The sequence below is a fragment of the Corvus moneduloides genome, unplaced genomic scaffold (genome assembly GCF_009650955.1).
Source record: "Corvus moneduloides isolate bCorMon1 unplaced genomic scaffold, bCorMon1.pri scaffold_111_arrow_ctg1, whole genome shotgun sequence".
In the NCBI taxonomy this organism is placed as follows: Eukaryota; Metazoa; Chordata; class Aves; order Passeriformes; family Corvidae; genus Corvus; species Corvus moneduloides.
In genome coordinates, this window is record NW_022436878.1 from 109,100 (window position 1) to 135,757 (window position 26,658).

General features: G+C 60.4%; 1 protein-coding gene across 1 annotated transcript in view; it reads left to right on the forward strand.

Annotated features, from left to right (window-relative positions):
• LOC116438770 (cleavage and polyadenylation specificity factor subunit 1-like) overlaps positions 1 to 26,513 on the forward strand; it is a gene marked incomplete at its 3' end in the record, with an annotated part of 37,386 nt that extends 10,873 nt beyond the window's left edge. The window contains exons 5-14 of the mRNA XM_032097774.1: positions 3,858 to 4,009; positions 5,789 to 5,935; positions 8,934 to 9,073; positions 12,972 to 13,082; positions 17,019 to 17,112; positions 20,154 to 20,241; positions 20,386 to 20,511; positions 21,673 to 21,724; positions 26,066 to 26,160; positions 26,274 to 26,513. Coding sequence (XP_031953665.1) covers positions 3,858 to 4,009; positions 5,789 to 5,935; positions 8,934 to 9,073; positions 12,972 to 13,082; positions 17,019 to 17,112; positions 20,154 to 20,241; positions 20,386 to 20,511; positions 21,673 to 21,724; positions 26,066 to 26,160; positions 26,274 to 26,513 — 1,245 coding nt within the window. The remainder of the gene's footprint in view (positions 1 to 3,857; positions 4,010 to 5,788; positions 5,936 to 8,933; positions 9,074 to 12,971; positions 13,083 to 17,018; positions 17,113 to 20,153; positions 20,242 to 20,385; positions 20,512 to 21,672; positions 21,725 to 26,065; positions 26,161 to 26,273) is intronic.
• Between the last annotated feature and the right edge of the window lie 145 nt (positions 26,514 to 26,658).

The following is a 26,658-nucleotide window of genomic DNA, read 5'->3' on the forward strand; positions in this document are numbered from 1 at the left end:
GGATCCCAGGGTTACCCCAAATCCCCTGGGATCCCCCGGGATGGGTTTTGGGGCTCCCCTGGATCCCAGGGTTACCCCAAATCCTCTGGGATCCCCCAGGATGGGTTTTGGGGCTCCCTCTGATCCCAGGGTTACCCCAAATCCCCTGGGATCCCCCAGGATGGGTTTTGGGGCTCCCTCTGATCCCAGGGTTACCCCAAATCCTCTGGGATCCCCCCGGGATGGGTTTTGGGGTTCCCTCTGATCCCAGGGTTACCCCAAATCCTCTGGGATCCCCCCGGGATGGGTTTTGGGGTTCCCTCTGATCCCAGGGTTACCCCAAATCCCCTGGGATCCCCCCGGGATGGGTTTTGGGGTTCCCTCTGATCCCAGGGTTACCCCAAATCCTCTGGGATCCCCCCAGATGGGTTTTGGGGTTCCCTCTGATCCCAGGGTTACCCCAAATCCTCTGGGATCCCCCCGGGATGGGTTTTGGGGTTCCCTCTGATCCCAGGGTTACCCCAAATCCTCTGGGATCCCCCCAGGATGGGTTTTGGGGCTCCCTCTGATCCCAGGGTTACCCCAAATCCCCTGGGATCCCCTGGGATGGGTTTTGGGGTTCCCTCTGATCCCAGGATTACCCCAAATCCTCTGGGATCCCCCCGGGATGGGTTTTGGGGCTCCCTCTGATCCCAGGATTACCCCAAATCCTCTGGGATCCCCCCGGGATGGGTTTTGGGGCTCCCTCTGATCCCAGGGTTACCCCAAATCCCCTGGGATCCCCCTGGGATGGATTTTGGGGCTCCCTCTGATCCCAGGGTTACCCCAAATCCCCTGGGATCCCCCCGGGATGGGTTTTGGGGTTCCCTCTGATCCCAGGGTTACCCCAAATCCCCTGGGATCCCCTGGGATGGATTTTGGGGTTCCCCTGGATCCCAGGGTCTCTCCCAGCACCCCAAATCCCCTGGGATCCCCTGGGATGGGTTTTGGGGCTCCCTCTGATCCCAGGGTTACCCCAAATCCCCTGGGATCCCCCTGGGATGGGTTTTGGGGCTCCCTCTGATCCCAGGGTTACCCCAAATCCCCTGGGATCCCCCGGGATGGGTTTTGGGGCTCCCCTGGATCCCAGGGTTACCCCAAATCCCCTGGGATCCCCTGGGATGGATTTTGGGGTTCCCCTGGATCCCAGGGTCTCTCCCAGCACCCCAAATCCCCTGGGATCCCCTGGGATGGATTTTGGGGCTCCCTCTGATCCCAGGGTTACCCCAAATCCTCTGGGATCCCCCCAGGATGGATTTTGGGGCTCCCTCTGATCCCAGGGTTACCCCAAATCCTCTGGGATCCCCTGGGATGGGTTTTGGGGCTCCCTCTGATCCCAGGGTTACCCCAAATCCCCTGTTTTTCCCCTGGGATGGATTTTGGGGTTCCCCTGGATCCCAGGGTCTCTCCCAACACCCCAAATTCCAATTTTTCCCCCCAGGATGGATTTTGGGGATCCCCTGGGATGGATTTTGGGGTTCCTCTGTCTCCAGAATCACCCCAAATCCCCCTTTTTTCCCCCAGGATGGATTTTGGGGTTTCCCTGTCTCCAGAATCACCCCAAATCCCCGTTTTTCCCCCCAGGATGGATTTTAGGGTTCCCCAGGATGGATTTTGGGGTTCCCCTGTCCCCAGAATTACCCCAAATCCCCATTTTTTCCCCCAGGATGGATTTCAGGATTCCCCTGGGATGGATTTTGGGGTTCCTCTGTGCCCAGAATTATCCCAAATCCCCGTGTTTCCCCCCAGGATGCATTTCGGGGTTTCTCTGGGATGGATTTTGGGGTTCCCCAGATGGATTTTGGGGTTCCCTTGTCTGCAAGATTACCCCAAATCCCATTTTTTCCCCCCGGATGGATTTCAGGGTTCCCTGGGATGGATTTTGGGGTTCCCTGGGATGGATTTTGGGGTTTCTCTGTCCCCAGGATCACCCCAAATCCCCGTTTTTTCCCCCCAGGATGGATTTTGGGGTTCCCAGGATGGATTTTGGGGTTTCTCTGGGATGGATTTCGGGGTTCCCCCATTTCTGGGGTCTGTCTCAGCACCCCAAATCCCCGTTTTTTCTCCCCAGGATGGATTTTGGGGATTCCCAGGATGGATTTCGGGGTTCCCCAGCCCCCAGAATTACCCCAAATCCCCATTTTTTCTCCCCAGGATGGATTTTGGGGTTCCTAGGATGGATTTCAGGATTCCCAGGATGGATTTTGGGGTTCCCAGGATGGATTTTGGGGTTCCCCAGCCCCCAGGATCACCCCAAATCCCCGTTTTTTCTCCCCAGGATGGATTTTAGGGTTCCCCAGGATGGATTTTGGGGTTCCCCAGCCCCCAGAATCACCCCAAATCCCCGTTTTTTCTCCCCAGGATGGATTTTGGGGTTCCCCAGCCCCCAGAATTACCCCAAATCCCCGTTTTTTTCTCCCCAGGATGGATTTTGGGGATTCCCAGGATGGATTTTGGGGTTCCCAGGATGGATTTTAGGGTTCCCCAGGATGGATTTTGGGGTTCCCCAGCCCCCAGGATCACCCCAAATCCCCGTTTTTTCTCCCCCAGGATGGATTTTGGGGTTCCCCAGCCCCCAGGATCACCCCAAATCCCCGTTTTTCTCCCCCAGGATGGATTTTGGGGTTCCCCAGCCCCCAGGATCACCCCAAATCCCCGTTTTTTCTCCCCAGGATGGATTTTGGGGATTCCCAGGATGGATTTTGGGGTCCCCCAGCCCCCAGAATCACCCCAAATCCCCGTTTTTTCTCCCCAGGATGGATTTTAGGGTTCCCCAGGATGGATTTTGGGGTTCCCCAGCCCCCAGAATCACCCCAAATCCCCGTTTTTTCTCCCCAGGATGGATTTTGGGGATTCCCAGGATGGATTTTGGGGTCCCCCAGCCCCCAGAATCACCCCAAATCCCCGTTTTTTTCTCCCCAGGATGGATTTTGGGGATTCCCAGGATGGATTTTGGGGTTCCCCGGATGGATTTTGGGGTTCCCCAGCCCCCAGAATTACCCCAAATCCCCGTTTTTTCTCCCCAGGATGGATTTTGGGGATTCCCAGGATGGATTTTGGGGTTCCCAGGATGGATTTTAGGGTTCCCCAGGATGGATTTTGGGGTTCCCCAGCCCCCAGGATCACCCCAAATCCCCGTTTTTTCTCCCCCAGGATGGATTTTGGGGTTCCCCAGCCCCCAGGATCACCCCAAATCCCCGTTTTTTCTCCCCAGGATGGATTTTGGGGATTCCCAGGATGGATTTTGGGGTTCCCCAGCCCCCAGAATAACCCCAAATCCCCATTTTTTCTCCCCCAGGATGGATTTTGGGGTTCCCCAGCCCCCAGGATCACCCCAAATCCCCGTTTTTTCTCCCCCAGGATGGATTTTGGGGTTCCCCAGCCCCCAGAATCACCCCAAATCCCCGTTTTTTCTCCCCAGGATGGATTTTAGGGTTCCCCAGGATGGATTTTGGGGTTCCCCAGCCCCCAGGATCACCCCAAATCCCCGTTTTTTCTCCCCCAGGATGGATTTTGGGGTTCCCCAGCCCCCAGGATCACCCCAAATCCCCGTTTTTTCTCCCCAGGATGGGTTTTGGGGTTCCCCTCTCCCCAGAATCACCCCAAAATCCCTGTTTTTTCTCCCCCAGGATGGATTTTGGGGGTTCCCCAGCCCCCAGAATCACCCCAAATCCCCGTTTTTTCTCCCCAGGATGGATTTTAGGGTTCCCCAGGATGGATTTTGGGGTTCCCCAGCCCCCAGGATCACCCCAAATCCCCGTTTTTTCTCCCCCAGGATGGATTTTGGGGTTCCCCAGCCCCCAGGATCACCCCAAATCCCCGTTTCTCCCCCCCCCCAGGACGGCTTTGTTCAGAACGTGCACACGCCGCGGGTGCGCGTGGACCCCGACGGGCGCTGCGCGGTGATGCTGATCTACGGCACGCGCCTGGTGGTGCTGCCCTTCCGCCGCGACTCGCTGGCCGACGAGCACGAGGGGCTGGTGGGAGAGGGGTGAGAGAGCCCGGAAACCCCTCGGCAGGGCCGGGGAGCCCCCCTGAGCCCCCTGAAAGACCCCTGAGCCCCCTGAAATAGCCCTGAGCCCCCCCTGAGCCCCCTGAAATACCCCTGAACCCCCCTGAGCCCCCCTGAACCCCCCCTGAGCCCCCCTGAGCCCCCTGAAATACCCCTGAGCCCCCCCTGAGCCCCCCTGAGCCCCCCCTGAGCCCCCTGAAATACCCCTGAACCCCCCTGAGCCCCCCTGAACCCCCCCTGAGCCCCCCCTGAGCCCACTGAAAGACCCCTGAGCCCCCCTGAAATAGCCCTGAGCCCCCCCTGAGCCCCCCGTGAGCCCCCCCTGAGCCCCCCCTGAGCCCCCTGAAATAGCCCTGAGCCCCCCCTGAGCCCCCCCTGAGCCCCCTGAAAGACCCCTGAGCCCCCTGAAATAGCCCTGAGCCCCCCTGAGCCCCCTGAAATACCCCTGAGCCCCCCCTGAGCCCCCTGAAAGACCCCTGAGCCCCCTGAAAGACCCCTGAGCGCTTCTGAGCCCCCTGAAAGACCCCTGAGCCCCCCTGAGCCCCCCCTGAGCCCCCCTGAGCCCCCCCTGAGCCCCCTGAAAGACCCCTGAGCCCCCCTGAAAGACCCCTGAGCCCCCCTGAGCCCCCCTGAGCCCCCTGAAAGACCCCTGAGCCCCCCTGAGCCCCCCTGAGCCCCCCCTGAGCCCCCTGAAAGACCCCTGAGCCCCCTGAAATAGCCCTGAGCCCCCCTGAGCCCCCTGAAATACCCCTGAGCCCCCCCTGAGCCCCCTGAAAGACCCCTGAGCCCCCCTGAAAGACCCCTGAGCCCCCCCTGAGCCCCCCTGAGCCCCCTGAGCCCCCCCTGAGCCCCCTGAGCCCCCCCTGAGCCCCCCCGAGCCCCCCCTGAGCCCCCCCTGAGCCCCCCCGAGCCCCCTGAAAGACCCCTGAGCCCCCTGAAATAGCCCTGAGCCCCCCCTGAGCCCCCCTGAGCCCCCTGAAATAGCCCTGAGCCCCCCTGAGCCCCCCTGAGCCCCCCCTGAGCCCCCTGAAAGACCCCTGAGCCCCCTGAAAGACCCCTGAGCGCTTCTGAGCCCCCTGAAAGACCCCTGAGCGCCCCTGAGCCCCCCCTGAGCCCCCCTGAGCCCCCCTGAGCCCCCCTGAGCCCCCCCTGAGCCCCCCTGAGCCCCCCCTGAGCCCCCTGAGCCCCCCCTGAGCCCCCCCTGAGCCCCCCAAAATCCCCCCTGAGCCCCCCTGAGCCCCCCTGAACCCCCCTGAGCCCCCCCTGAGCCCCCCTGAACCCCCCTCGAGCCCCCTGAACCCCCCCTGAGCCCCCCTGAGCCCCCCCTGAACCCCCCTGAGCCCCCCTGAGCCCCCCCTGAGCCCCCCCTGAACCCCCCTGAACCCCCCTGAGCCCCCCTGAGCCCCCCCTGAGCCCCCCCTGAGCCCCCCTGAGCCCCCCTGAACCCCCCTGAACCCCCCTGAGCCCCCCTGAGCCCCCCTGAAATACCCCTGAGCCCCCCCTGAGCCCCCCTGAGCCCCCCTGAGCCCCCCTGAGCCCCCCCTGAACCCCCCTGAGCCCCCCCTGAGCCCCCCCTGAGCCCCCCCTGAACCCCCCTGAGCCCCCTGAGCCCCCCTGAGCCCCCCCTGAGCCCCCCCTGAGCCCCCCTGAACCCCCCTGAGCCCCCCCTGAACCCTCCTGAGCCCCCCCGAGTCCCCCTGAGCCCCCCCTGAGCCCCCCTGAGCCCCCCTGAGCCCCCAAACCCCCCCATTCCCGCAGGCAGAAGTCGAGTTTCCTGCCCAGCTACATCATCGACGTGCGCGAGCTGGACGAGAAACTGCTCAACATCATCGACATGCAGTTCCTGCACGGCTACTACGAGCCCACGCTGCTCATCCTCTTCGAGCCCAACCAGACCTGGCCCGGGTCCGTTTTGGGGTTTTTTAGGGGTTTTGAGGAGTTTTGAGGAGTTTTAGGGGAGTTTTTGGGAGTTTTCGTGGGGTTTTAGGGAGTTTTTGTTGGGTTTTGGGGGTCCCAGCCCCTGCAGTTCCTGCACGGCTACTACGAGCCCACCCTGCTCATCCTCTTCGAGCCCAACCAGACCTGGCCCGGGTCCGTTTTGGGGTTTTTTAGGGGTTTTGAGGAGTTTTTGGGGAGTTTCAGGGAGTTTTAGGGGAGTTTTAGGGAGTTTTGGGGGGTTTTGGGGGTCCCAGCCCCTGCAGTTCCTGCACGGCTACTACGAGCCCTCCCTGCTCATCCACTTCGAGCCCAACCAGACCTGGCCCGGGTCCATTTTGGGGTTTTTTAGGGGTTTTGAGGAGTTTTAGGGGAGTTTCAGGGAGTTTTAGGGGGGTTTCAGGGAGTTTTAGGGGAGTTTTAGGGAGTTTTTGTTGGGTTTTGGGGCTCCCAGCCCCTGCAGTTCCTGCACGGCTACTACGAGCCCACCCTGCTCATCCTCTTCGAGCCCAACCAGACCTGGCCCGGGTCCGTTTTGGGGCATTTTGGGGAGTTTTTGGGGAGTTTTTTGGGAGTTTTTGGGAGATTTTGGGGAGTTTTAGGGAGTTTTTGTTGGGTTTTGGGGCTCCCAGCCCCTGCAGTTCCTGCACGGCTACTACGAGCCCACCCTGCTCATCCTCTTCGAGCCCAACCAGACCTGGCCCGGGTCCGTTTTGGGGTTTTTTAGGGGTTTTGAGGAGTTTTTGGGGAGTTTCAGGGAGTTTTAGGGGAGTTTTAGGGAGTTTTTGTTGGGTTTTGGGGGTCCCAGCCCCTGCAGTTCCTGCACGGCTACTACGAGCCCACGCTGCTCATCCTCTTCGAGCCCAACCAGACCTGGCCCGGGTCCGTTTTGGGGTTTTTTAGGGGTTTTTGGGGAGTTTTGGGGAGTTTTAGGGAGTTTTTGGGGGGTTTCAGGGAGTTTTTGGGGTGTTTTAGGGTGTTTTTGGGGGTCCCAGCCCCTGCAGTTCCTGCACGGCTACTACGAGCCCACGCTGCTCATCCTCTTCGAGCCCAACCAGACCTGGCCCGGGTCCGTTTTGGGGTTTTTTAGGGGTTTTGAGGAGTTTTTGGGGAGTTTTAGGGAGTTTTAGGGGGGTTTTAGGGAGTTTTTGTTGGGTTTTGGGGGTCCCAGCCCCTGCAGTTCCTGCACGGCTACTACGAGCCCACGCTGCTCATCCTCTTCGAGCCCAACCAGACCTGGCCCGGGTCCGTTTTGGGGTTTTTTAGGGGTTTTGAGGAGTTTTTGGGGAGTTTCAGGGAGTTTTTGGGGAGTTTTTGGGGGTTTTGGTGCTCCCAGCCCCTGCAGTTCCTGCATGGCTACTACGAGCCCACGCTGCTCATCCTCTTCGAGCCCAACCAGACCTGGCCCGGGTCCGTTTTGGCGTTTTTTAGGGGTTTTGAGGAGTTTTAGGGAGTTTTTGGGGAGTTTTAGGGGAGTTTTAGGGAGTTTTTGGGGTGTTTTAGGGTGTTTTTGGGGGTCCCAGCCCCTGCAGTTCCTGCACGGCTACTACGAGCCCACGCTGCTCATCCTCTTCGAGCCCAACCAGACCTGGCCCGGGTCCGTTTTGGGGTTTTTTAGGGGTTTTTGGGGAGTTTTGGGGAGTTTTAGGGAGTTTTAGGGGGGTTTTAGGGAGTTTTTGGGGGGTTTTTGGGGGTCCCAGCCCCTGCAGTTCCTGCACGGCTACTACGAGCCCACGCTGCTCATCCTCTTCGAGCCCAACCAGACCTGGCCCGGGTCCGTTTTGGGGTTTTTTAGGGGTTTTGAGGAGTTTTTGGGAGTTTTAGGGGCGTTTTAGGGGGGTTTCAGGGAGTTTTTGGGGTGTTTTAGGGAGTTTTTGGGGCTCCCAGCCCCTGCAGTTCCTGCACGGCTACTACGAGCCCACGCTGCTCATCCTCTTCGAGCCCAACCAGACGTGGCCCGGGTCCGTTTTGGGGTTTTTTAGGGGTTTTGAGGAGTTTTTGGGGAGTTTTAGGGAGTTTTAGGGGAGTTTCAGGGAGTTTTAGGGGAGTTTTAGGGAGTTTTTGGGGGGTTTTGGGGGTCCCAGCCCCTGCAGTTCCTGCATGGCTACTACGAGCCCACCCTGCTCATCCTCTTCGAGCCCAACCAGACCTGGCCCGGGTCCGTTTTGGGGTTTTTAGGGGTTTTTGGGGAGTTTTAGGGGAGTTTTTGGGGAGTTTTAGGGGAGTTTTAGGGGAGTTTTTGGGAGTTTTTGGGGGTTTTGGGGGTCCCAGCCCCTGCAGTTCCTGCACGGCTACTACGAGCCCACGCTGCTCATCCACTTCGAGCCCAACCAGACGTGGCCCGGGTCCATTTTGGGGTTTTTTAGGGGTTTTGAGGAGTTTTTGGGGAGTTTTAGGGAGTTTTAGGGGAGTTTCAGGGAGTTTTAGGGAGTTTTTGGGGGTTTTGGGGCTCCCAGCCCCTGCAGTTCCTGCACGGCTACTACGAGCCCACGCTGCTCATCCTCTTCGAGCCCAACCAGACCTGGCCCGGGTCCGTTTTGGGGGGTCCCAGCAGGGACTGGAGGCTCCCAGTCCAGGGGGGGTCACTGCCCAGTTTGGGGGTGTCAGTGAGCTTGGGGGGGACACAAGGGACAGGCCGGGGGGTCACTGCTGGATTTGGGGGTGGCACTGCCTGGGCAGGGGGTGGCACTGGGGACACCTCGCCTTGGAGACCCCCAACGCCGAGAGATGAGCCCCGGGGGGGTCAGGGTCAGTCGGTCACCCCGGGGGACATTGGGGTGTCCCCAAAGGGGTGACAGGGCTGGGGGGTCAGGGTCACTCTGTGCCCCCCAGGTGACACTGGGGTGACACTGGGGTGTCCCCACAGGCGGGTGGCGGTGCCACAGGACACGTGTGGGGGTCAGGGTCACTCTGTGCCCCCCAGGTGACACTGGGGTGACACTGGGGTGACACTGGGGTGTCCCCACAGGCGGGTGGCGGTGCGACAGGACACGTGCAGCATCGTGGCCATCTCGCTGAACATCCTGCAGCGCGTCCACCCAGTCATCTGGTCACTGAGCTCGCTGCCCTTCGACTGCACCCAGGCCCTGCCCGTCCCCAAACCCATCGGTCAGTGACGGGGACAGGGGGGACACGGGGACACAGGGACAGGGATGGGGACACAGTGACAGGGACACAGTGACGGGGTCTCTGGCCGTCCCCAAACCCATCGGTCAGTGACGGGGACAGGGGGGACACGGGGGTGGGGATGCAGTGACACTGATGGGGACAGTGACACTGATGGGAACAGGGACACAGGGGCAGGGACACTGACAGGGACAGGGACACAGGGACAGTGACAATGGCACAGTGACACTGACAGGGACAGGGACACAGAGACAGTGACAATGGCACAGTGACACTGACAGGGACAGGGACACAGGGGCGGGGACAATGGCACAGGGACACTGACAGGGACAGGGACACAGGGACGGGGACAATGGCACAGTGGCACTGACAGGGACAGGGACACAGGGGCGGGGACAATGGCACAGGGACACTGACAGGGACAGGGACACAGGGGCGGGGACAATGGCACAGGGACACTGACAGGGACAGGGACACAGGGACAGTGACAATGGCACAGGGACACTGACAGGGACAGGGACACAGGGGCGGGGACAATGGCACAGGGGCAGTGACAGTGACAATGGCACAGTGGCACTGACAGGGACACAATGACAATGGCACAGTGACACTGACAGGGACACAATGACAATGGCACAGTGACAGTGACACAGTGGCACTGACAGGGGCACAGGGACAGGGACACAGGGACAATGGCACAGTGGCACTGACAGGCCACAGTGACAGTGACAATGACACAGGGACAGGGACACAGGGACAGTGACAATGGCACAGGGACACTGATGGGGACAGGGACACAGGGACAGTGACAATGGCACAGGGACACTGACAGGGACAGGGACACAGGGACAGTGACAATGGCACAGGGACACTGACAGGGACAGGGACACAGGGGTGGGGACAATGGCACAGGGACACTGACAGGGACAGGGACACAGGGACAGTGACAATGGCACAGGGACACTGACAGGGACACAATGACAATGGCACAGTAACAGTGACACAGTGGCACTGACAGGGACACAGGGACAGGGACACAGGGACAATGGCACAGTGGCACTGACAGGGACACAATGACAATGGCACAGTGACAGTGACACAGTGGCACTGACAGGGACACAGGGACAATGGCACAGTGACACTGACAGGGACACAATGACAATGGCACAGTGACAGTGACACAGTGACGCTGACAGGACACAGTGACAGTGACAGTGACACAGGGACAGGGACACAGGGACAGTGACACAGTGACAATGGCACAGTGGCACTGACAGGGACACAATGACAATGGCACAGTGACAGTGACACAGTGACACTGACAGGGACACAGGGACAGGGACACACTGACAGGGATAATGGCACAGTGATGCTGACGGGGACAGGGACACAGGGACGGGGACATAGTGACACTGACAGGGACAGGGCCAGGGTGGGGACAGTGGTGGTGACAGTGAGGTGATGACGGTGGTGGTGGTGGTGATGGTGACAATGACAGTGACATTTTCTTTGTGCTGAGGGTGTGGTGGTTGTGACAATGACGCTGTTCTTATCCTGGAGGGTGGTGGCAGTACGGTGACAATGACAATGTCCCCATGGCCCCAGTGTCCCCAGGAGGTGTGGTGATGGTGTGGGGGTGGTGTGGTGGTGGTGACGCTGACCGTGGCAGTGACACTGTCCCCAGTGTCCCCCTGTCCCCAGGAGGCGTGGTGATGGTGACGGTGTGATGGTGACGGTGTGATGGTGACAGCGTGATAGTAACAGTGATGGTGAAGGTGACAGTTTGATGGTGATGGTGTGATGGTGATGGTGTGATGGTGACAGTGTGAGGGTGATGGTGACGGTGTGATGGTGACAGGGTGATGGTGACAGGGTGATGGTGACAGTGTCCCCCTGTCCACAGGCAGTGTGGTGATGGTGACAGTGTGATGGTGTGATGGTGATAGTGTGTTGGTGATGGTGACGCTGTCCCCTGTCCACAGGCGGTGTGGTGATGGTGACAGTGTGATGGTGATGGTGACAGTGTGATGGTGATGGTGACGGTGTGATGGTGACAGTGTGACAGTGTGATGGTGTGATGGTGACAGTGTGATGGTGATGGTGACAGTGTGATGGTGATGGTGACGGTGTGATGGTGACAGTGTGACAGTGTGATGGTGTGATGGTGACAGTGTGATGGTGTGATGGTGATAGTGTGTTGGTGATGGTGACAGTGTCCCCTGTCCGCAGGCGGCGTGGTGATGGTGACAGTGTGATGGTGATGGTGACAGTGTGATGGTGATGGTGACGGTGTGATGGTGATGGTGACGGTGTGATGGTGACAGTGTGATGGTGACGGTGACACTGTGATGATGATGGTGACAGTGTGATGGTGACGGTGTGATGATGATGATGACAGTGTGATGGTGACACTGTCCCCTGTCCGCAGGCGGTGTGGTGATGGTGACAGTGTGATGGTGATGGCGACAGTGTGATGGTGATGGTGACAGTGTGATGTGATGGTGACACTGTGATGGTGACAGTGACAGTGTCCTCTGTCCGCAGGCGGCGTGGTGATGGTGACAGTGTGATGGTGACGGTGTGATGGTGCGATGGTGACAGTGTGTTGGTGATGGTGACGGTGTGATGGTGACGGTGTGATGATGACGGTGTGATGGTGACAACGTGATGGTGATGGTGTGATGGTGACAGTGTAATGGTGATGGTGTAATGGTGACACTGTGATGGTGACTGTAACAGTGTGATGGTGACAGTGTGATGGTGACGGTGACACTGTGATGGTGACAGTGTGTTGGTGATGGTGACAGTGTGATGGTGATGGTGTGATGGTGATGGTGTAATGGTGTGATGGTGACACTGTGATGGTGATGGTGACCGTGTGATGGTGACGGTGACACTGATGGTGACGGTGACAGTGTCCTCTGTCTGCAGGCGGCGTGGTGATGGTGACAGTATGATGATGATGGTGACAGTGTGATGGTGACAGTGTGATGGTGATGGTGACAGTTTGATGGTGACAGTGTGATGGTGACGGTGTGATGGTGACAGTGACACTGTGATGGTGACGGTGACACTGATGGTGACGGTGGCAGTGTCCCCTGTCCGCAGGCGGCGTGGTGATGGTGACAGTGTGATGGTGCTGGTGCGTTGATGACGGTGTGATGGTGATGGTGACGGTGTGATGGTGATGGTGACAGTGTGATGGTGACGGTGACACTGATGGTGACAGTGACACTGTCCCCTGTCCGCAGGCGGTGTGGTGATGGTGATGGTGTGTTGATGACAGTGTAATGGTGACACTGATGGTGACAGTGACACTGTCCCCTGTCCGCAGGCGGTGTGGTGATGGTGATGGTGTGTTGATGACAGTGTAATGGTGATGGTGACACTGTGATGGTGACAGTGTGATGGTGATGGCGTGTTGATAACAGTGTGATGGTGACGGTGACACTGTGATGGTGACGGTGACACTGATGGTGACGGTGACAGTGTCCCCTGTCCGCAGGCGACGTGGTGATGGTGTGTTGATGACAGTGTGATGGTGATGGTGACAGTGTGATGGTGACAGTGTGATGGTGACAGTGTGATGGTGACGGTGTGATGGTGACAGTGTGATGGTGATGGTGACGCTGTGATGGTGATGGTGACACTGATGGTGACGGTGACAGTGTCCCCTGTCCGCAGGTGGCGTGGTGATGGTGATGGTGCGTTGATGACAGTGTGATGGTGACAGTGACACTGTGATGGTGACAGTGACAGTGTCCCCTGTCCGCAGGCGGCGTGGTGATGGTGTGTTGATGACGGTGTGATGGTGATGGTGACAGTGTGATGGTGACAGTGAGACTGTGATGGTGACGGTGACACTGTCCCCTGTCCGCAGGCGGCGTGGTGATCTTCGCGGTGAACTCGCTGCTGTACCTGAACCAGAGCGTGCCCCCGTACGGGGTGGCCCTCAACAGCCTCACCTGCGGCACCACCGTCTTCCCGCTGCGTGAGGGACCGCGGCCTTCCTCCCCCTCCTCCTCCTCGTTCTGGTCTTCATCTTCCTCCTCTTCGTCCCACTTCATCCTCCTGTCCTTGTCAGCCACGTCTTCGGCCTCACCCTCGTCGTCCTCGTCGTCGTCTTCCTCACCATCCCCGTCTGCGTCCCCCATCATCGCCCTCGTCTTCACCTTCGTCATCCTCGTCTTCCTCCTCCTCATTCTCATCCTCGTCTTCCTCCTCCTTGTTCTCATCCTCGTCTTCCTCCTCCTCGTTCTCTTTCTCATCGTCTTCCTCATCTTCTTTTTCTTCCTCCGTCCTCTGTCGCTCTCATCTCCGTGCCCTCCTCCTGCTCTTCCTCATCCTCTTCCTCCTCTTCATCCTCCTCTTCCTCCTTCTCTTTCTCCTCCTCCATCCTCTTTGCTTTCATCTTCCTCATCTCTTTCTGTGGCCTCCTCCTCCTCCTCTTTCTCTTGCTCCTTCTTTTCTTCCTCCTCTTCTTCCTCCTCTTCCTCGTTCTCATTTTCCTTCTCTTCCTGGTTTTTGTTTTTCTTTTCTCTTCCTCCTTCTCCTTCTCTTCTTCCTCCTCCTCCTCCTTTCCTCTCTCTTTTTCCTTCTCTTCGTTCTCCTCCTCTTCCTCCTCCTCTTTCTCATCTTCATCTTCCTCCTCCTCTTTTGCTTTCCTTGTCCTTTGTTATCCTGTCCTGTCCCTGTCTCTCTCCCTGCCCTGTCCTCATCTCTGCCCTGTCCCCAACTCTGTCCCTGTCTCATCCCTGCCCTGTCCCTGCCCCCATCCCTGCCATGTCCCCGTCCCTGCCGTGTCCCCATCCTTGTCCCCATCCCTTTCCCCTGTCCTGTCCCTGCCTTGCCCCCTGTCCCCATCCCTGTCCCCATCCCTGCCATGTCCCCATCCCCGTCCCCATCTCCGCCACTGTCCCTGTCCTCTGTCCCTGTCCCCGTCCCTGCCCTGTTCCCTGTCCTGTCCCCATCTCTGTCCCTGTCCTCTGTCCCCGTCCCTGTCCCCGTCCCCATCCCTGTCCCCGTCCCCCTGTCTCCATCCCTGTCCCCGTCCCTGCCCCTGTGCCCAGCTGTGACCGTCCCTATCTCTGTCACCTGTCCCCTGTCCCTGTCCCCATCTCTGTCCCCTGTCCCTGTCCCCTGTCCCCGTCCTTGGCTGTGACTGTCCCCATCCCCGTCCCCATCCCCATCTCTGTCACCTGTCCCCTGTCCCTGTCCCCATCCCTGTCCCCGCCCTGTCCCCTATCCCCGTCCCTGTCCCCATCCCCGTCCCTGTCCCCATCCCCATCTCTGACCGTCCCCGTCCCTGTCCCCGTCCCTGTCCCCATCCCCATCTCTGACTGTCCCCTGTCCCCATCCCTGTCCCCGTCCCCGTCCCCATCTCTGACCGTCCCCTGTCCCAATCCCTGTCCCCTGTCCCTGTCCCCATCCCTGTCCCCGCCCTGTCCCCTATCCCCGTCCCTGTCCCCGTCCCCATCTCTGACCGTCCCCGTCCCCATCTCTGACTGTCCCCTATCCCCGTCCCTGTCCCCGTCCCCATCTCTGACCGTCCCCGTCCCCATCCCTGTCCCCGTCCCCGTCCCCATCTCTGACTGTCCCCTGTCCCCATCCCCGTCCCTGTCCCCATCCCCATCTCTGACCGTCCCCGTCCCTGTCCCCGTCCCTGTCCCCATCCCCATCTCTGACCATCCCCATCCCCATCTCTGACCGTCCCTGTCCCCGTCCCCATCTCTGACTGTCCCCTGTCCCCATCCCTGTCCCCGTCCCCGTCCCCATCTCTGACTGTCCCCTGTCCCCATCCCTGTCCCCGTCCCCATCCCCATCTCTGACCGTCCCCGTCCCCATCCCCGTCCCTGTCCCCGTCCCCATCTCTGACTGTCCCCTGTCCCCATCCCTGTCCCCGTCCCCGTCCCCATCTCTGACTGTCCCCTGTCCCCATCCCTGTCCCCATCCCCATCTCTGACCGTCCCCTGTCCCCATCCCTGTCCCCGTCCCCGTCCCCATCTCTGACTGTCCCCTGTCCCCATCCCTGTCCCCATCCCCATCTCTGACCGTCCCCTGTCCCCATCCCTGTCCCCGTCCCCATCCCCATCTCTGACTGTCCCCTGTCCCCATCCCCGTCCCCGTCCCCGTCCCCATCTCTGACCGTCCCCGTCCCCATCCCTGTCCCCGTCCCCGTCCCCATCTCTGACTGTCCCCTGTCCCCATCCCTGTCCCCGTCCCCATCCCCATCTCTGACCGTCCCCGTCCCCATCCCCATCCCTGTCCCCATCCCCATCTCTGACCGTCCCCTGTCCCCATCCCTGTCCCCGTCCCCGTCCCCATCTCTGACTGTCCCCTGTCCCCATCCCTGTCCCCGTCCCCGTCCCCATCTCTGACTGTCCCCTGTCCCCATCCCTGTCCCCATCCCCATCTCTGACTGTCCCCTGTCCCCATCCCTGTCCCCGTCCCCGTCCCCATCTCTGACTGTCCCCTGTCCCCATCCCTGTCCCCATCCCCATCTCTGACCGTCCCCTGTCCCCATCCCCGTCCCCGTCCCCATCTCTGACTGTCCCCTGTCCCCATCCCTGTCCCCGTCCCCATCCCCATCTCTGACCGTCCCCTGTCCCCATCCCTGTCCCCGTCCCCGTCCCCATCTCTGACTGTCCCCTGTCCCCATCCCCGTCCCCGTCCCCATCCCCATCTCTGACCGTCCCCTGTCCCCATCCCTGTCCCCATCCCCGTCCCCGTCCCCGTCCCCATCTCTGACCGTCCCCTGTCCCCATCCCTGTCCCCATCCCCGTCCCCATCTCTGACTGTCCCCTGTCCCCATCCCTGTCCCCGTCCCCGTCCCCATCTCTGACCGTCCCCGTCCCTGTCCCCGTCCCTGTCCCCGTCCCCATCTCTGACCGTCCCCGTCCCTGTCCCCGTCCCCGTCCCCATCTCTGACCGTCCCCGTCCCTGTCCCCGTCCCTGTCCCCGTCCCTGTCCCCGTCCCTGTCCCCGTCCCCATCTCTGACCGTCCCCGTCCCCATCCCCATCCCTGTCCCCATCCCCGTCCCCATCTCTGACCATCCCCGTCCCTGTCCCCATCCCCGTCCCCATCCCCGTCCCCGTCCCCATCTCTGACCGTCCCTGTCCCCATCCCCGTCCCCATCTCTGACTGTCCCCTGTCCCCATCCCTGTCCCCGTCCCCGTCCCCATCTCTGACCGTCCCCGTCCCTGTCCCCGTCCCTGTCCCCGTCCCCATCTCTGACCGTCCCCGTCCCTGTCCCCATCCCCGTCCCCATCTCTGACCATCCCCGTCCCTGTCCCCATCCCCGTCCCCATCCCCGTCCCCATCTCTGACCGTCCCCTGTCCCCATCCCCGTCCCCATCTCTGACCGTCCCCGTCCCTGTCCCCATCCCCGTCCCCGTCCCCATCTCTGACTGTCCCCTGTCCCCATCCCCGTCCCCATCCCCGTCCCCATCTCTGACCGTCCCCTGTCCCCATCCCCGTCCCCGTCCCCATCTCTGACTGTCCCCTGTCCCCATCCCTGTCCCCGTCCCCGTCCCCATCTCTGACCGTCCCCTGTCCCCATCCCCGTCCCCATCTCTGACCGTCCCCGTCCCTGTCCCCATCCCCGTCCCCGTCCCCATCTCTGACCGTCCCCGTCCCCGTCCCCGTCCCTGTCCCCGTCCCCATCTCTGACCGTCCCCGTCCCCATCCCCATCCCTGTCCCCATCCCCGTCCCCATCTCTGACCATCCCCGTCCCTGTCCCCGTCCCCGTCCCCATCTCTGACCGTCCCCTGTCCCCATCCCCGTCCCCGTCCCCGTCCCCATCTCTGACTGTCCCGTCCCCATCCCTGTCCCCGTCCCTGTCCCCGTCCCCATCTCTGACCGTCCCCGTCCCTGTCCCCGTCCCTGTCCCCGTCCCCATCTCTGACCGTCCCCCTCCCTGTCCCCAGGGATCCAGGAGGGCGTGAGGATGACCTTGGACTGTGCCCAGGCCACCTTCATCTCCTACGACAAGATGGTCATCTCGCTCAAGGGGGGTGAGATGTGAGTCCGGGGGGGGCTGGGGGGGTCTCCAGGGATTTTGGGGGGGTTCCCCAAGGATTTTGGGGTGTCCTGTCACCCCCCCCCGAGGTGCCACCCCCCTGTCCCAGCCGTGTCCTGGCGCTGATCGGGGATGGGATGAGCTCTGTCCCCTCCTTCCACTGGGACAAGGGGGGGTCTCCATGGATTTTGGGGGGTCTCCATGGATTTTGGGGTGTCTCCATGGATTTTTGGGGGGTTTCCCATGGATTTTGGGGTGTCCTGAGGGTCCCGTGTCCCCTTTGTGTCCCAGCTACGTGCTGACGCTGATCACGGACGGGATGCGCTCCGTGCGCTCCTTCCACTGGGACAAGGGGGGTCTCCATGGATTTTGGGAGGTTCCCATGGATTTTGGGGTGTCTCCATGGATTTTGGGGGTTTTCCCATGGATTTGGGGCGGTTCCCAAGGATTTTTGGGGTGGTTCCCAAGGATTTTGGGGTGTCCTGAGGGTCCCTTGCCCCCTTTGTGCCCCAGCCGTGTCCTGGTGCCGATCAGGGACGGGATGAGCTCTGTCTCCTCCTTCCACTGGGACAAGGGGGGTCTCCATGGATTTTGGGGTGGTTCCCATGGATTTTGGGGGTTTTCCCATGGATTTGGGGCGGTTCCCAAGGATTTTTGGGGTGGTTCCCAGGGATTTTCGGGTGTCCTGAGGGTCCCTTGCCCCCTTTGTGCCCCAGCCGTGTCCTGGTGCTGATCGCGGACGGGATGAGCTCTGTCCCCTCCTTCCACTGGGACAAGGGGGGGTCTCCATGGATTTTGGGGTGTCCCCAAGGATTTTTTGGGGGTTCCCAGGGATTTTGGGGGGGTTCCCATGGATTTTCGGGTGTCCTGAGGGTCCCGTGTCCCCTTTGTGTCCCAGCTACGTGCTGACGCTGATCACGGACGGGATGAGCTCTGTCCCCTCCTTCCACTGGGACAAGGGGGGGTCTCCATGGATTTTGGGGTGGTTCCCATGGATTTTGGGGGTTTTCCCATGGATTTGGGGCGGTTCCCAAGGATTTTTGGGGTGGTTCCCAGGGATTTTCGGGTGTCCTGAGGGTCCCTTGCCCCCTTTGTGCCCCAGCCGTGTCCTGGTGCCGATCGCGGACGGGATGAGCTCTGTCCCCTCCTTCCACTGGGACAAGGGGGGGTCTCCATGGATTTTGGGGTGTCCCCAAGGATTTTTTGGGGGTTCCCAGGGATTTTGGGGGGGTTCCCATGGATTTTGGGGTGTCCTGAGGGTCCCGTGTCCCCTTTGTGTCCCAGCTACGTGCTGACGCTGATCACGGACGGGATGCGCTCCGTGCGCTCCTTCCACTGGGACAAGGGGGGTCTCCATGGATTTTGGGGGGTTCCCATGGATTTTGGGGGGACTCCAAGGATTTTTTGGGGTTCCCATGGATTTTTGGGGAGTTTCCCAAGGATTTTGGGGTGTCCTGAGGGTCCCTTGCCCCCTTTGTGCCCCAGCCGTGTCCTGGTGCCGATCGCGGACGGGATGAGCTCTGTCCCCTCCTTCCACTGGGACAAGGGGGGTCTCCATGGATTTTGGGGTGGTTCCCATGGATTTTGGGGGTTTTCCCATGGATTTGGGGCGGTTCCCAAGGATTTTTGGGGTGGTTCCCATGGATTTTGGGGTGTCCTGAGGGTCCCTTGCCCCCTTTGTGCCCCAGCCGTGTTCTGGTGCCGATCGCGGACGGGATGAGCTCTGTCCCCTCCTTCCACTGGGACAAGGGGGGGTCTCCATGGATTTTGGGGTGTCCCCAAGGATTTTTTGGGGGTTCCCAGGGATTTTGGGGGGGTTCCCATGGATTTTGGGGTGTCCTGAGGGTCCCGTGTCCCCTTTGTGTCCCAGCTACGTGCTGACGCTGATCACGGACGGGATGCGCTCCATGCGCTCCTTGCACTGGGACAAGGGGGGGTCTCCATGGATTTTGGGGGGTTCCCATGGATTTTGGGGGGACTCCAAGGATTTTTTGGGGTTCCCATGGATTTTTGGGGAGTTTTCCATGGACTTTGGGGTGTCCTGAGGGTCCCGTGTCCCCTTTGTGTCCCAGCTACGTGCTGACGCTGATCACGGACGGGATGCGCTCCGTGCGCTCCTTCCACTGGGACAAGGGGGGTCTCCATGGATTTTGGGAGGTTCCCATGGATTTTGGGGGGTCTCCATGGATTTTGGGGGTTTTCACATGGATTTGGGGCGGTTCCCAAGGATTTTTGGGGTGTTTCCCAGGGATTTTCGGGTGTCCTGAGGGTCCCTTGCCCCCTTTGTGCCCCAGCCGTGTCCTGGTGCCGATCAGGGACGGGATGAGCTCTGTCCCCTCCTTCCACTGGGACAAGGGGGGTCTCCATGGATTTTGGGGTGGTTCCCATGGATTTTGGGGGTTTTCCCATGGATTTGGGGCGGTTCCCAAGGATTTTTGGGGTGGTTCCCAGGGATTTTCGGGTGTCCTGAGGGTCCCTTGCCCCCTTTGTGCCCCAGCCGTGTCCTGGTGCTGATCGCGGACGGGATGAGCTCTGTCCCCTCCTTCCACTGGGACAAGGGGGGGTCTCCATGGATTTTGGGGTGTCCCCAAGGATTTTTTGGGGGTTCCCAGGGATTTTGGGGTGGTTCCCATGGATTTTCGGGTGTCCTGAGGGTCCCTTGCCCCCTTTGTGCCCCAGCCGTGTCCTGGTGCCGATCGCGGACGGGATGAGCTCTGTCCCCTCCTTCCACTGGGACAAGGGGGGGTCTCCATGGATTTTGGGGTGTCCCCAAGGATTTTTTGGGGGTTCCCATGGATTTTGGGGGGGTTCCCATGGATTTTGGGGTGTCCTGAGGGTCCCGTGTCCCCTTTGTGTCCCAGCTACGTGCTGACGCTGATCACGGACGGGATGAGCTCTGTCCCCTCCTTCCACTGGGACAAGGGGGGGTCTCCATGGATTTTGGGGGGACTCCATGGATTTTGGGGGGTCTCCATGGATTTTTGGGGGGTTTCCCATGGATTTTGGGGTGTCCTGAGGGTCCCGTGTCCCCTTTGTGTCCCAGCTACGTGCTGACGCTGATCACGGATGGGATGCGCTCCGTGCGCTCCTTCCACTTCGACAAAGCGGCCGCCTCCGTGCTCACCACCTGCGTAAGGATCCAGGGCACCCTGGGGACACCCTGGGGACACCCTGGGGCACCCTGAGGACACCCTGGGGACACCCTGGGGCACCTTGGGGACACCCTGGGGCACCTTGGGGCACCTTGGGGACACCTGTGCTCCCCCTGTCCCCAGATGGTGCCCCTGGAGCCGGGCTATCTCTTCCTGGGGTCCCGCCTGGGTAACTCGCTGCTGCTCAGGTACACGGAGAAGCTGCAGGAGCCCCCGGCCGGGGGGGCCAAGGAGGGGCCTGACAGGCAGGTAAGCCCCCAAAATCGTCCCGGGGGAGCCCGAAATCCACCTGGGGGAGCCCGAAATCCACCTGGGGGAGCCCGAAATGAACCTGGGGGACCCAAAATTCACCTGGGGGAGCCCGAAATGGACGTGGGGAGCCCAAAATCCACCTGGGGGAGCCCGAAATGAACCTGGGAGGCTCAAAATTCACCTGGGGGACCCAAAATTCACCTGGGGGAGCCCGAAATGGACGTGGGGAGCCCAAAATCCACCTGGAGGAGCCCGAAATGAACCTGGGAGGCTCAAAATTCACCTGGGGGACCCAAAATTCACCTGGGGGGCCCCGAAATGAACCTGGGAGGCTCAAAATTCACCTGGGGGACCCTGAAATGAACCTGGGGAGCCCAAAATCCACCTGGGGAGCCCAAAATCCACCTGGGGAGCCCCGAAATGAACCTGGGGAGCCCCGAAATGAACCTGGGGAGCCCCGAAATGAACCTGGGGAGCCCAAAATCCACCTGGGGAGCCCAAAATGAACCTGGGGGAGCCCAAAATGAACCTGGGGAGCCCTGAAACGAACCTGGGGAGCCCAAAATCCACCTGGGGGGCCCCGAAATGAACCTGGGGAGCCCAAAATCCACCTGGGGGGCCCCGAAACGAACCTGGGAGGCCCAAAATTCACGTGGGGGACCCAAAATTCACCTGGGGGGCCCCGAAATGAACCTGGGGAGCCCAAAATTCACCTGGGGGACCCAAAATTCACCTGGGGGGCCCCGAAATGAACCTGGGAGGCTCAAAATCCACCTGGGGGACCCTGAAATGAACCTGGGGAGCCCAAAATCCACCTGGGGGAGCCCAAATCCCCTCCCAGGGACCCCAAACCCTTGAGGGGATCCCAAAATCCCCTCCCCAGGACCTCAAATCCTCCTGGGGGGACCCCAAAATCCCTTCCCAAAGACCCCAAACCCTCCCAGGGACCCCAAAACCTCTCCTGGGGAGCCCAAACCCTCCCAAGAAGCCCAAAATCCCACCCTGGGGACCCCAAATCCCCTTCCAGGGACCCCAAATCCCCTCCCGGGCCGCCCAAACCCTCCTGGGGACCCCAGATCCCCTCCTGGGGACCCCAAAATCCCCTCCTGGGGACCCCAAACCTTTCTGGGGACCCCAAACCCTCCCTGTGCCCCCCAGGAGGAGCCCCCGGTGAAGAAGAAGCGCTCGGAGCCCTCGGGGCCGTGGGCAGGTGGGTGACAGTGGGTGACAGTGGGTGTCAGTGGGTGTCAGTGTCAGTGGGTGTCAGTGGGTGTCAGTGGGTGTCAGTGGGTGTCAGTGGGTGTCAGTGTCAGTGTCAGTGGGTGTCAGTGGGTGTCAGTGGGTGTCAGTGTCAGTGGGTGTCAGTGTCAGTGGGTGTCAGTGGGTGTCAGTGGGTGTCAGTGGGTGTCAGTGTCAGTGGGTGTCAGTGTCAGTGTCAGTGGGTGTCAGTGGGTGTCAGTGGGTGTCAGTGTCAGTGGGTGACAGTGTCAGTGGGTGTCAGTGGGTGTCAGTGGGTGTCAGTGTCAGTGGGTGTCAGTGTCAGTGTCAGTGGGTGTCAGTGGGTGTCAGTGGGTGTCAGTGTCAGTGGGTGTCAGTGTCAGTGGGTGTCAGTGGGTGTCAGTGGGTGTCAGTGTCAGTGGGTGTCAGTGGGTGTCAGTGGGTGTCAGTGGGTGTCAGTGGGTGTCAGTGTCAGTGGGTGACAGTGGGTGTCAGTGTCAGTGGGTGTCAGTGGGTGTCAGTGGGTGTCAGTGGGTGTCAGTGGGTGTCAGTGGGTGACAGTGGGTGTCAGTGTCAGTGGGTGTCAGTGTCAGTGGGTGACAGTGGGTGACAGTGGGTGTCAGTGGGTGTCAGTGTCAGTGGGTGTCAGTGTCAGTGTCAGTGGGTGTCAGTGGGTGTCAGTGGGTGTCAGTGTCAGTGGGTGTCAGTGTCAGTGGGTGTCAGTGTCAGTGTCAGTGGGTGTCAGTGGGTGTCAGTGGGTGTCAGTGTCAGTGGGTGTCAGTGGGTGTCAGTGGGTGTCAGTGTCAGTGGGTGTCAGTGGGTGTCAGTGTCAGTGGGTGACAGTGGGTGTCAGTGTCAGTGACAGTGTCAGTGGGTGTCAGTGTCAGTGGGTGACAGTGGGTGACAGTGGGTGTCAGTGTCAGTGGGTGACAGTGGGTGTCAGTGGGTGACAGTGGGTGACAGTGGGTGTCAGTGGGTGTCAGTGTCAGTGGGTGACAGTGGGTGACAGTGGGTGTCAGTGTCAGTGGGTGTCAGTGGGTGTCAGTGGGTGTCAGTGGGTGTCAGTGTCAGTGGGTGACAGTGGGTGACAGTGGGTGACAGTGGGTGACAGTGGGTGTCAGTGTCAGTGGGTGTCAGTGTCAGTGGGTGACAGTGGGTGTCAGTGTCAGTGGGTGTCAGTGACAGTGGGTGACAGTGGGTGTCAGTGGGTGTCAGTGGGTGTCAGTGACAGTGGGTGACAGTGGGTGTCAGTGGGTGTCAGTGGGTGACAGTGACAGTGGGTGACAGTGGGTGTCAGTGGGTGTCAGTGTCAGTGGGTGACAGTGGGTGTCAGTGGGTGACAGTGGGTGTCAGTGGGTGTCAGTGGGTGACAGTGACAGTGGGTGACAGTGGGTGTCAGTGGGTGTCAGTGTCAGTGGGTGACAGTGGGTGTCAGTGGGTGACAGTGGGTGTCAGTGTCAGTGGGTGACAGTGGGTGACAGTGGGTGTCAGTGGGTGTCAGTGTCAGTGGGTGTCAGTGGGTGTCAGTGGGTGTCAGTGACAGTGGGTGTCAGTGGGTGTCAGTGACAGTGGGTGTCAGTGGGTGTCAGTGTCAGTGGGTGACAGTGTCAGTGGGTGACAGTGGGTGACAGTGGGTGACAGTGGGTGACAGTGGGTGTCAGTGGGTGTCAGTGTCAGTGGGTGTCAGTGGGTGACAGTGACAGTGGGTGACAGTGGGTGTCAGTGGGTGTCAGTGTCAGTGGGTGACAGTGGGTGTCAGTGGGTGACAGTGGGTGTCAGTGTCAGTGGGTGACAGTGGGTGTCAGTGGGTGTCAGTGGGTGACAGTGGGTGTCAGTGGGTGTCAGTGTCAGTGGGTGTCAGTGGGTGTCAGTGGGTGTCAGTGGGTGTCAGTGTCAGTGGGTGACAGTGGGTGACAGTGGGTGACAGTGGGTGACAGTGGGTGTCAGTGTCAGTGGGTGTCAGTGTCAGTGGGTGACAGTGGGTGTCAGTGTCAGTGGGTGTCAGTGACAGTGGGTGACAGTGGGTGACAGAGGGTGTCAGTGGGTGACAGTGACAGTGGGTGACAGTGGGTGTCAGTGGGTGACAGTGACAGTGGGTGACAGTGGGTGACAGTGGGTGTCAGTGGGTGTCAGTGTCAGTGGGTGACAGTGGGTGTCAGTGGGTGTCAGTGTCAGTGGGTGACAGTGGGTGTCAGTGGGTGTCAGTGGGTGACAGTGACAGTGGGTGACAGTGGGTGTCAGTGTCAGTGGGTGTCAGTGTCAGTGGGTGACAGTGGGTGTCAGTGTCAGTGGGTGTCAGTGGGTGTCAGCGGGTGACAGTGACAGTGTCAGTGGGTGTCAGTGGGTGTCAGTGACAGTGGGTGACAGTGGGTGTCAGTGGGTGTCAGTGGGTGTCAGTGTCAGTGGGTGTCAGTGGGTGTCAGTGACAGTGGGTGACAGTGGGTGTCAGTGGGTGTCAGTGTCAGTGGGTGACAGTGGGTGTCAGTGGGTGACAGTGGGTGTCAGTGGGTGACAGTGGGTGTCAGTGTCAGTGGGTGACAGTGGGTGTCAGTGGGTGACAGTGGGTGACAGTGGGTGTCAGTGGGTGTCAGTGTCAGTGGGTGACAGTGGGTGACAGTGGGTGTCAGTGTCAGTGGGTGTCAGTGGGTGTCAGTGGGTGTCAGTGTCAGTGGGTGACAGTGGGTGACAGTGGGTGACAGTGGGTGTCAGTGTCAGTGGGTGTCAGTGTCAGTGGGTGACAGTGGGTGTCAGTGTCAGTGGGTGTCAGTGACAGTGGGTGACAGTGGGTGTCAGTGTCAGTGGGTGTCAGTGTCAGTGGGTGTCAGTGGGTGTCAGTGACAGTGGGTGACAGTGGGTGTCAGTGGGTGTCAGTGTCAGTGTCAGTGTCAGTGGGTGTCAGTGGGTGTCAGTGTCAGTGGGTGACAGTGGGTGTCAGTGGGTGTCAGTGGGTGTCAGTGTCAGTGGGTGACAGTGGGTGTCAGTGGGTGTCAGTGGGTGTCAGTGTCAGTGGGTGTCAGTGGGTGTCAATGGGTGTCAGTGTCAGTGGGTGTCAGTGGGTGTCAGTGGGTGTCAGTGTCAGTGGGTGACAGTGGGTGTCAGTGGGTGTCAGTGGGTGTCAGTGGGTGTCAGTGGGTGTCAGTGGGTGTCAGTGTCAGTGGGTGACAGTGGGTGTCAGTGGGTGTCAGTGGGTGACAGTGACAGTGGGTGACAGTGGGTGTCAGTGGGTGACAGTGACAGTGGGTGACAGTGGGTGTCAGTGGGTGTCAGTGTCAGTGGGTGACAGTGGGTGACAGTGGGTGTCAGTGGGTGTCAGTGGGTGTCAGTGTCAGTGGGTGACAGTGGGTGACAGTGGGTGTCAGTGGGTGTCAGTGGGTGTCAGTGTCAGTGGGTGACAGTGGGTGTCAGTGGGTGACAGTGTCAGTGGGTGACAGTGGGTGTCGGTGTCAGTGTCAGTGGGTGTCAGTGGGTGTCAGCGGGTGACAGTGACAGTGTCAGTGGGTGTCAGTGGGTGACAGTGACAGTGTCAGTGGGTGACAGTGGGTGTCAGTGGGTGACAGTGGGTGTCAGTGGGTGACAGTGGGTGTCAGTGTCAGTGGGTGTCAGTGGGTGTCAGTGTCAGTGGGTGTCAGTGGGTGACAGTGGGTGTCAGTGGGTGTCAGTGGGTGTCAGTGTCAGTGGGTGACAGTGGGTGTCAGTGGGTGTCAGTGGGTGACAGTGACAGTGTCAGTGGGTGACAGTGGGTGTCAGTGGGTGTCAGTGTCAGTGGGTGACAGTGGGTGACAGTGGGTGTCAGTGTCAGTGGGTGTCAGTGTCAGTGGGTGTCAGTGGGTGACAGTGGGTGTCAGTGGGTGTCAGTGGGTGACAGTGGGTGTCAGTGGGTGTCAGTGGGTGTCAGTGGGTGACAGTGACAGTGTCAGTGGGTGACAGTGGGTGTCAGTGGGTGTCAGTGTCAGTGGGTGACAGTGGGTGACAGTGGGTGTCAGTGTCAGTGGGTGTCAGTGTCAGTGGGTGTCAGTGGGTGTCAGTGGGTGACAGTGACAGTGTCAGTGGGTGTCAGTGGGTGTCAGTGGGTGTCAGTGTCAGTGGGTGACAGTGGGTGTCAGTGGGTGTCAGTGGGTGTCAGTGGGTGACAGTGGGTGTCAGTGGGTGACAGTGTCAATGTCAGTGGGTGTCAGTGTCAGTGGGTGACAGTGGGTGACAGTGGGTGTCAGTGTCAGTGGGTGTCAGTGGGTGTCAGTGGGTGTCAGTGGGTGTCAGTGACAGTGGGTGTCCCTGGGGTGTCCCTGGGTGTCCTTGGGTGTCCCTGGGTGACAGGAGCGCCCCTGTCCCGCAGGGGGGAAGCCGCAGGCTCAGGACGAGGTGGACGAGATTGAGGTGTACGGGAGCGAGGCGGCCTCGGGCACCCAGCTGGCCACCTACTCCTTCGAGGTACGGTCCCCTGGGTGTCCCTGGGGTGTCCCTGGGGTGTCCCTGGGGTGTCCCCTGGGGTGTCCCCTGGGTGTCCCTGGGTGTCACCTCTGGGTCCCTCTCCCTGTCCCCAGGTGTGCGACAGCATCCTCAACATCGGGCCCTGCGCCAACGCCGCCATGGGGGAGCCGGCCTTCCTGTCTGAGGAGGTGAGGGGCCCAAAAACCCCCAAATCCACCCCAAAAACCCCCAAATCCACCCCAAACACGGCCTTCCTGTGTGAGGAGGTGAGGGGCCCAAAAACCCCCAAATCCACCCCAAAATCCACCCCAAACACGGCCTTCCTGTCTGAGGAGGTGAGGGACCCAAAAACCCCAAATCCATCCCAAAAACCCCCAAATCCACCCAAAAACCCCCAAATCCATCCCAAAAACCCCCAAATCCACCCCAAAAACCCCAAATCCACCCCAAAATCCACCCAAATCCCCCTAAAAACAACCCCAAAATCCACCCCAAAAA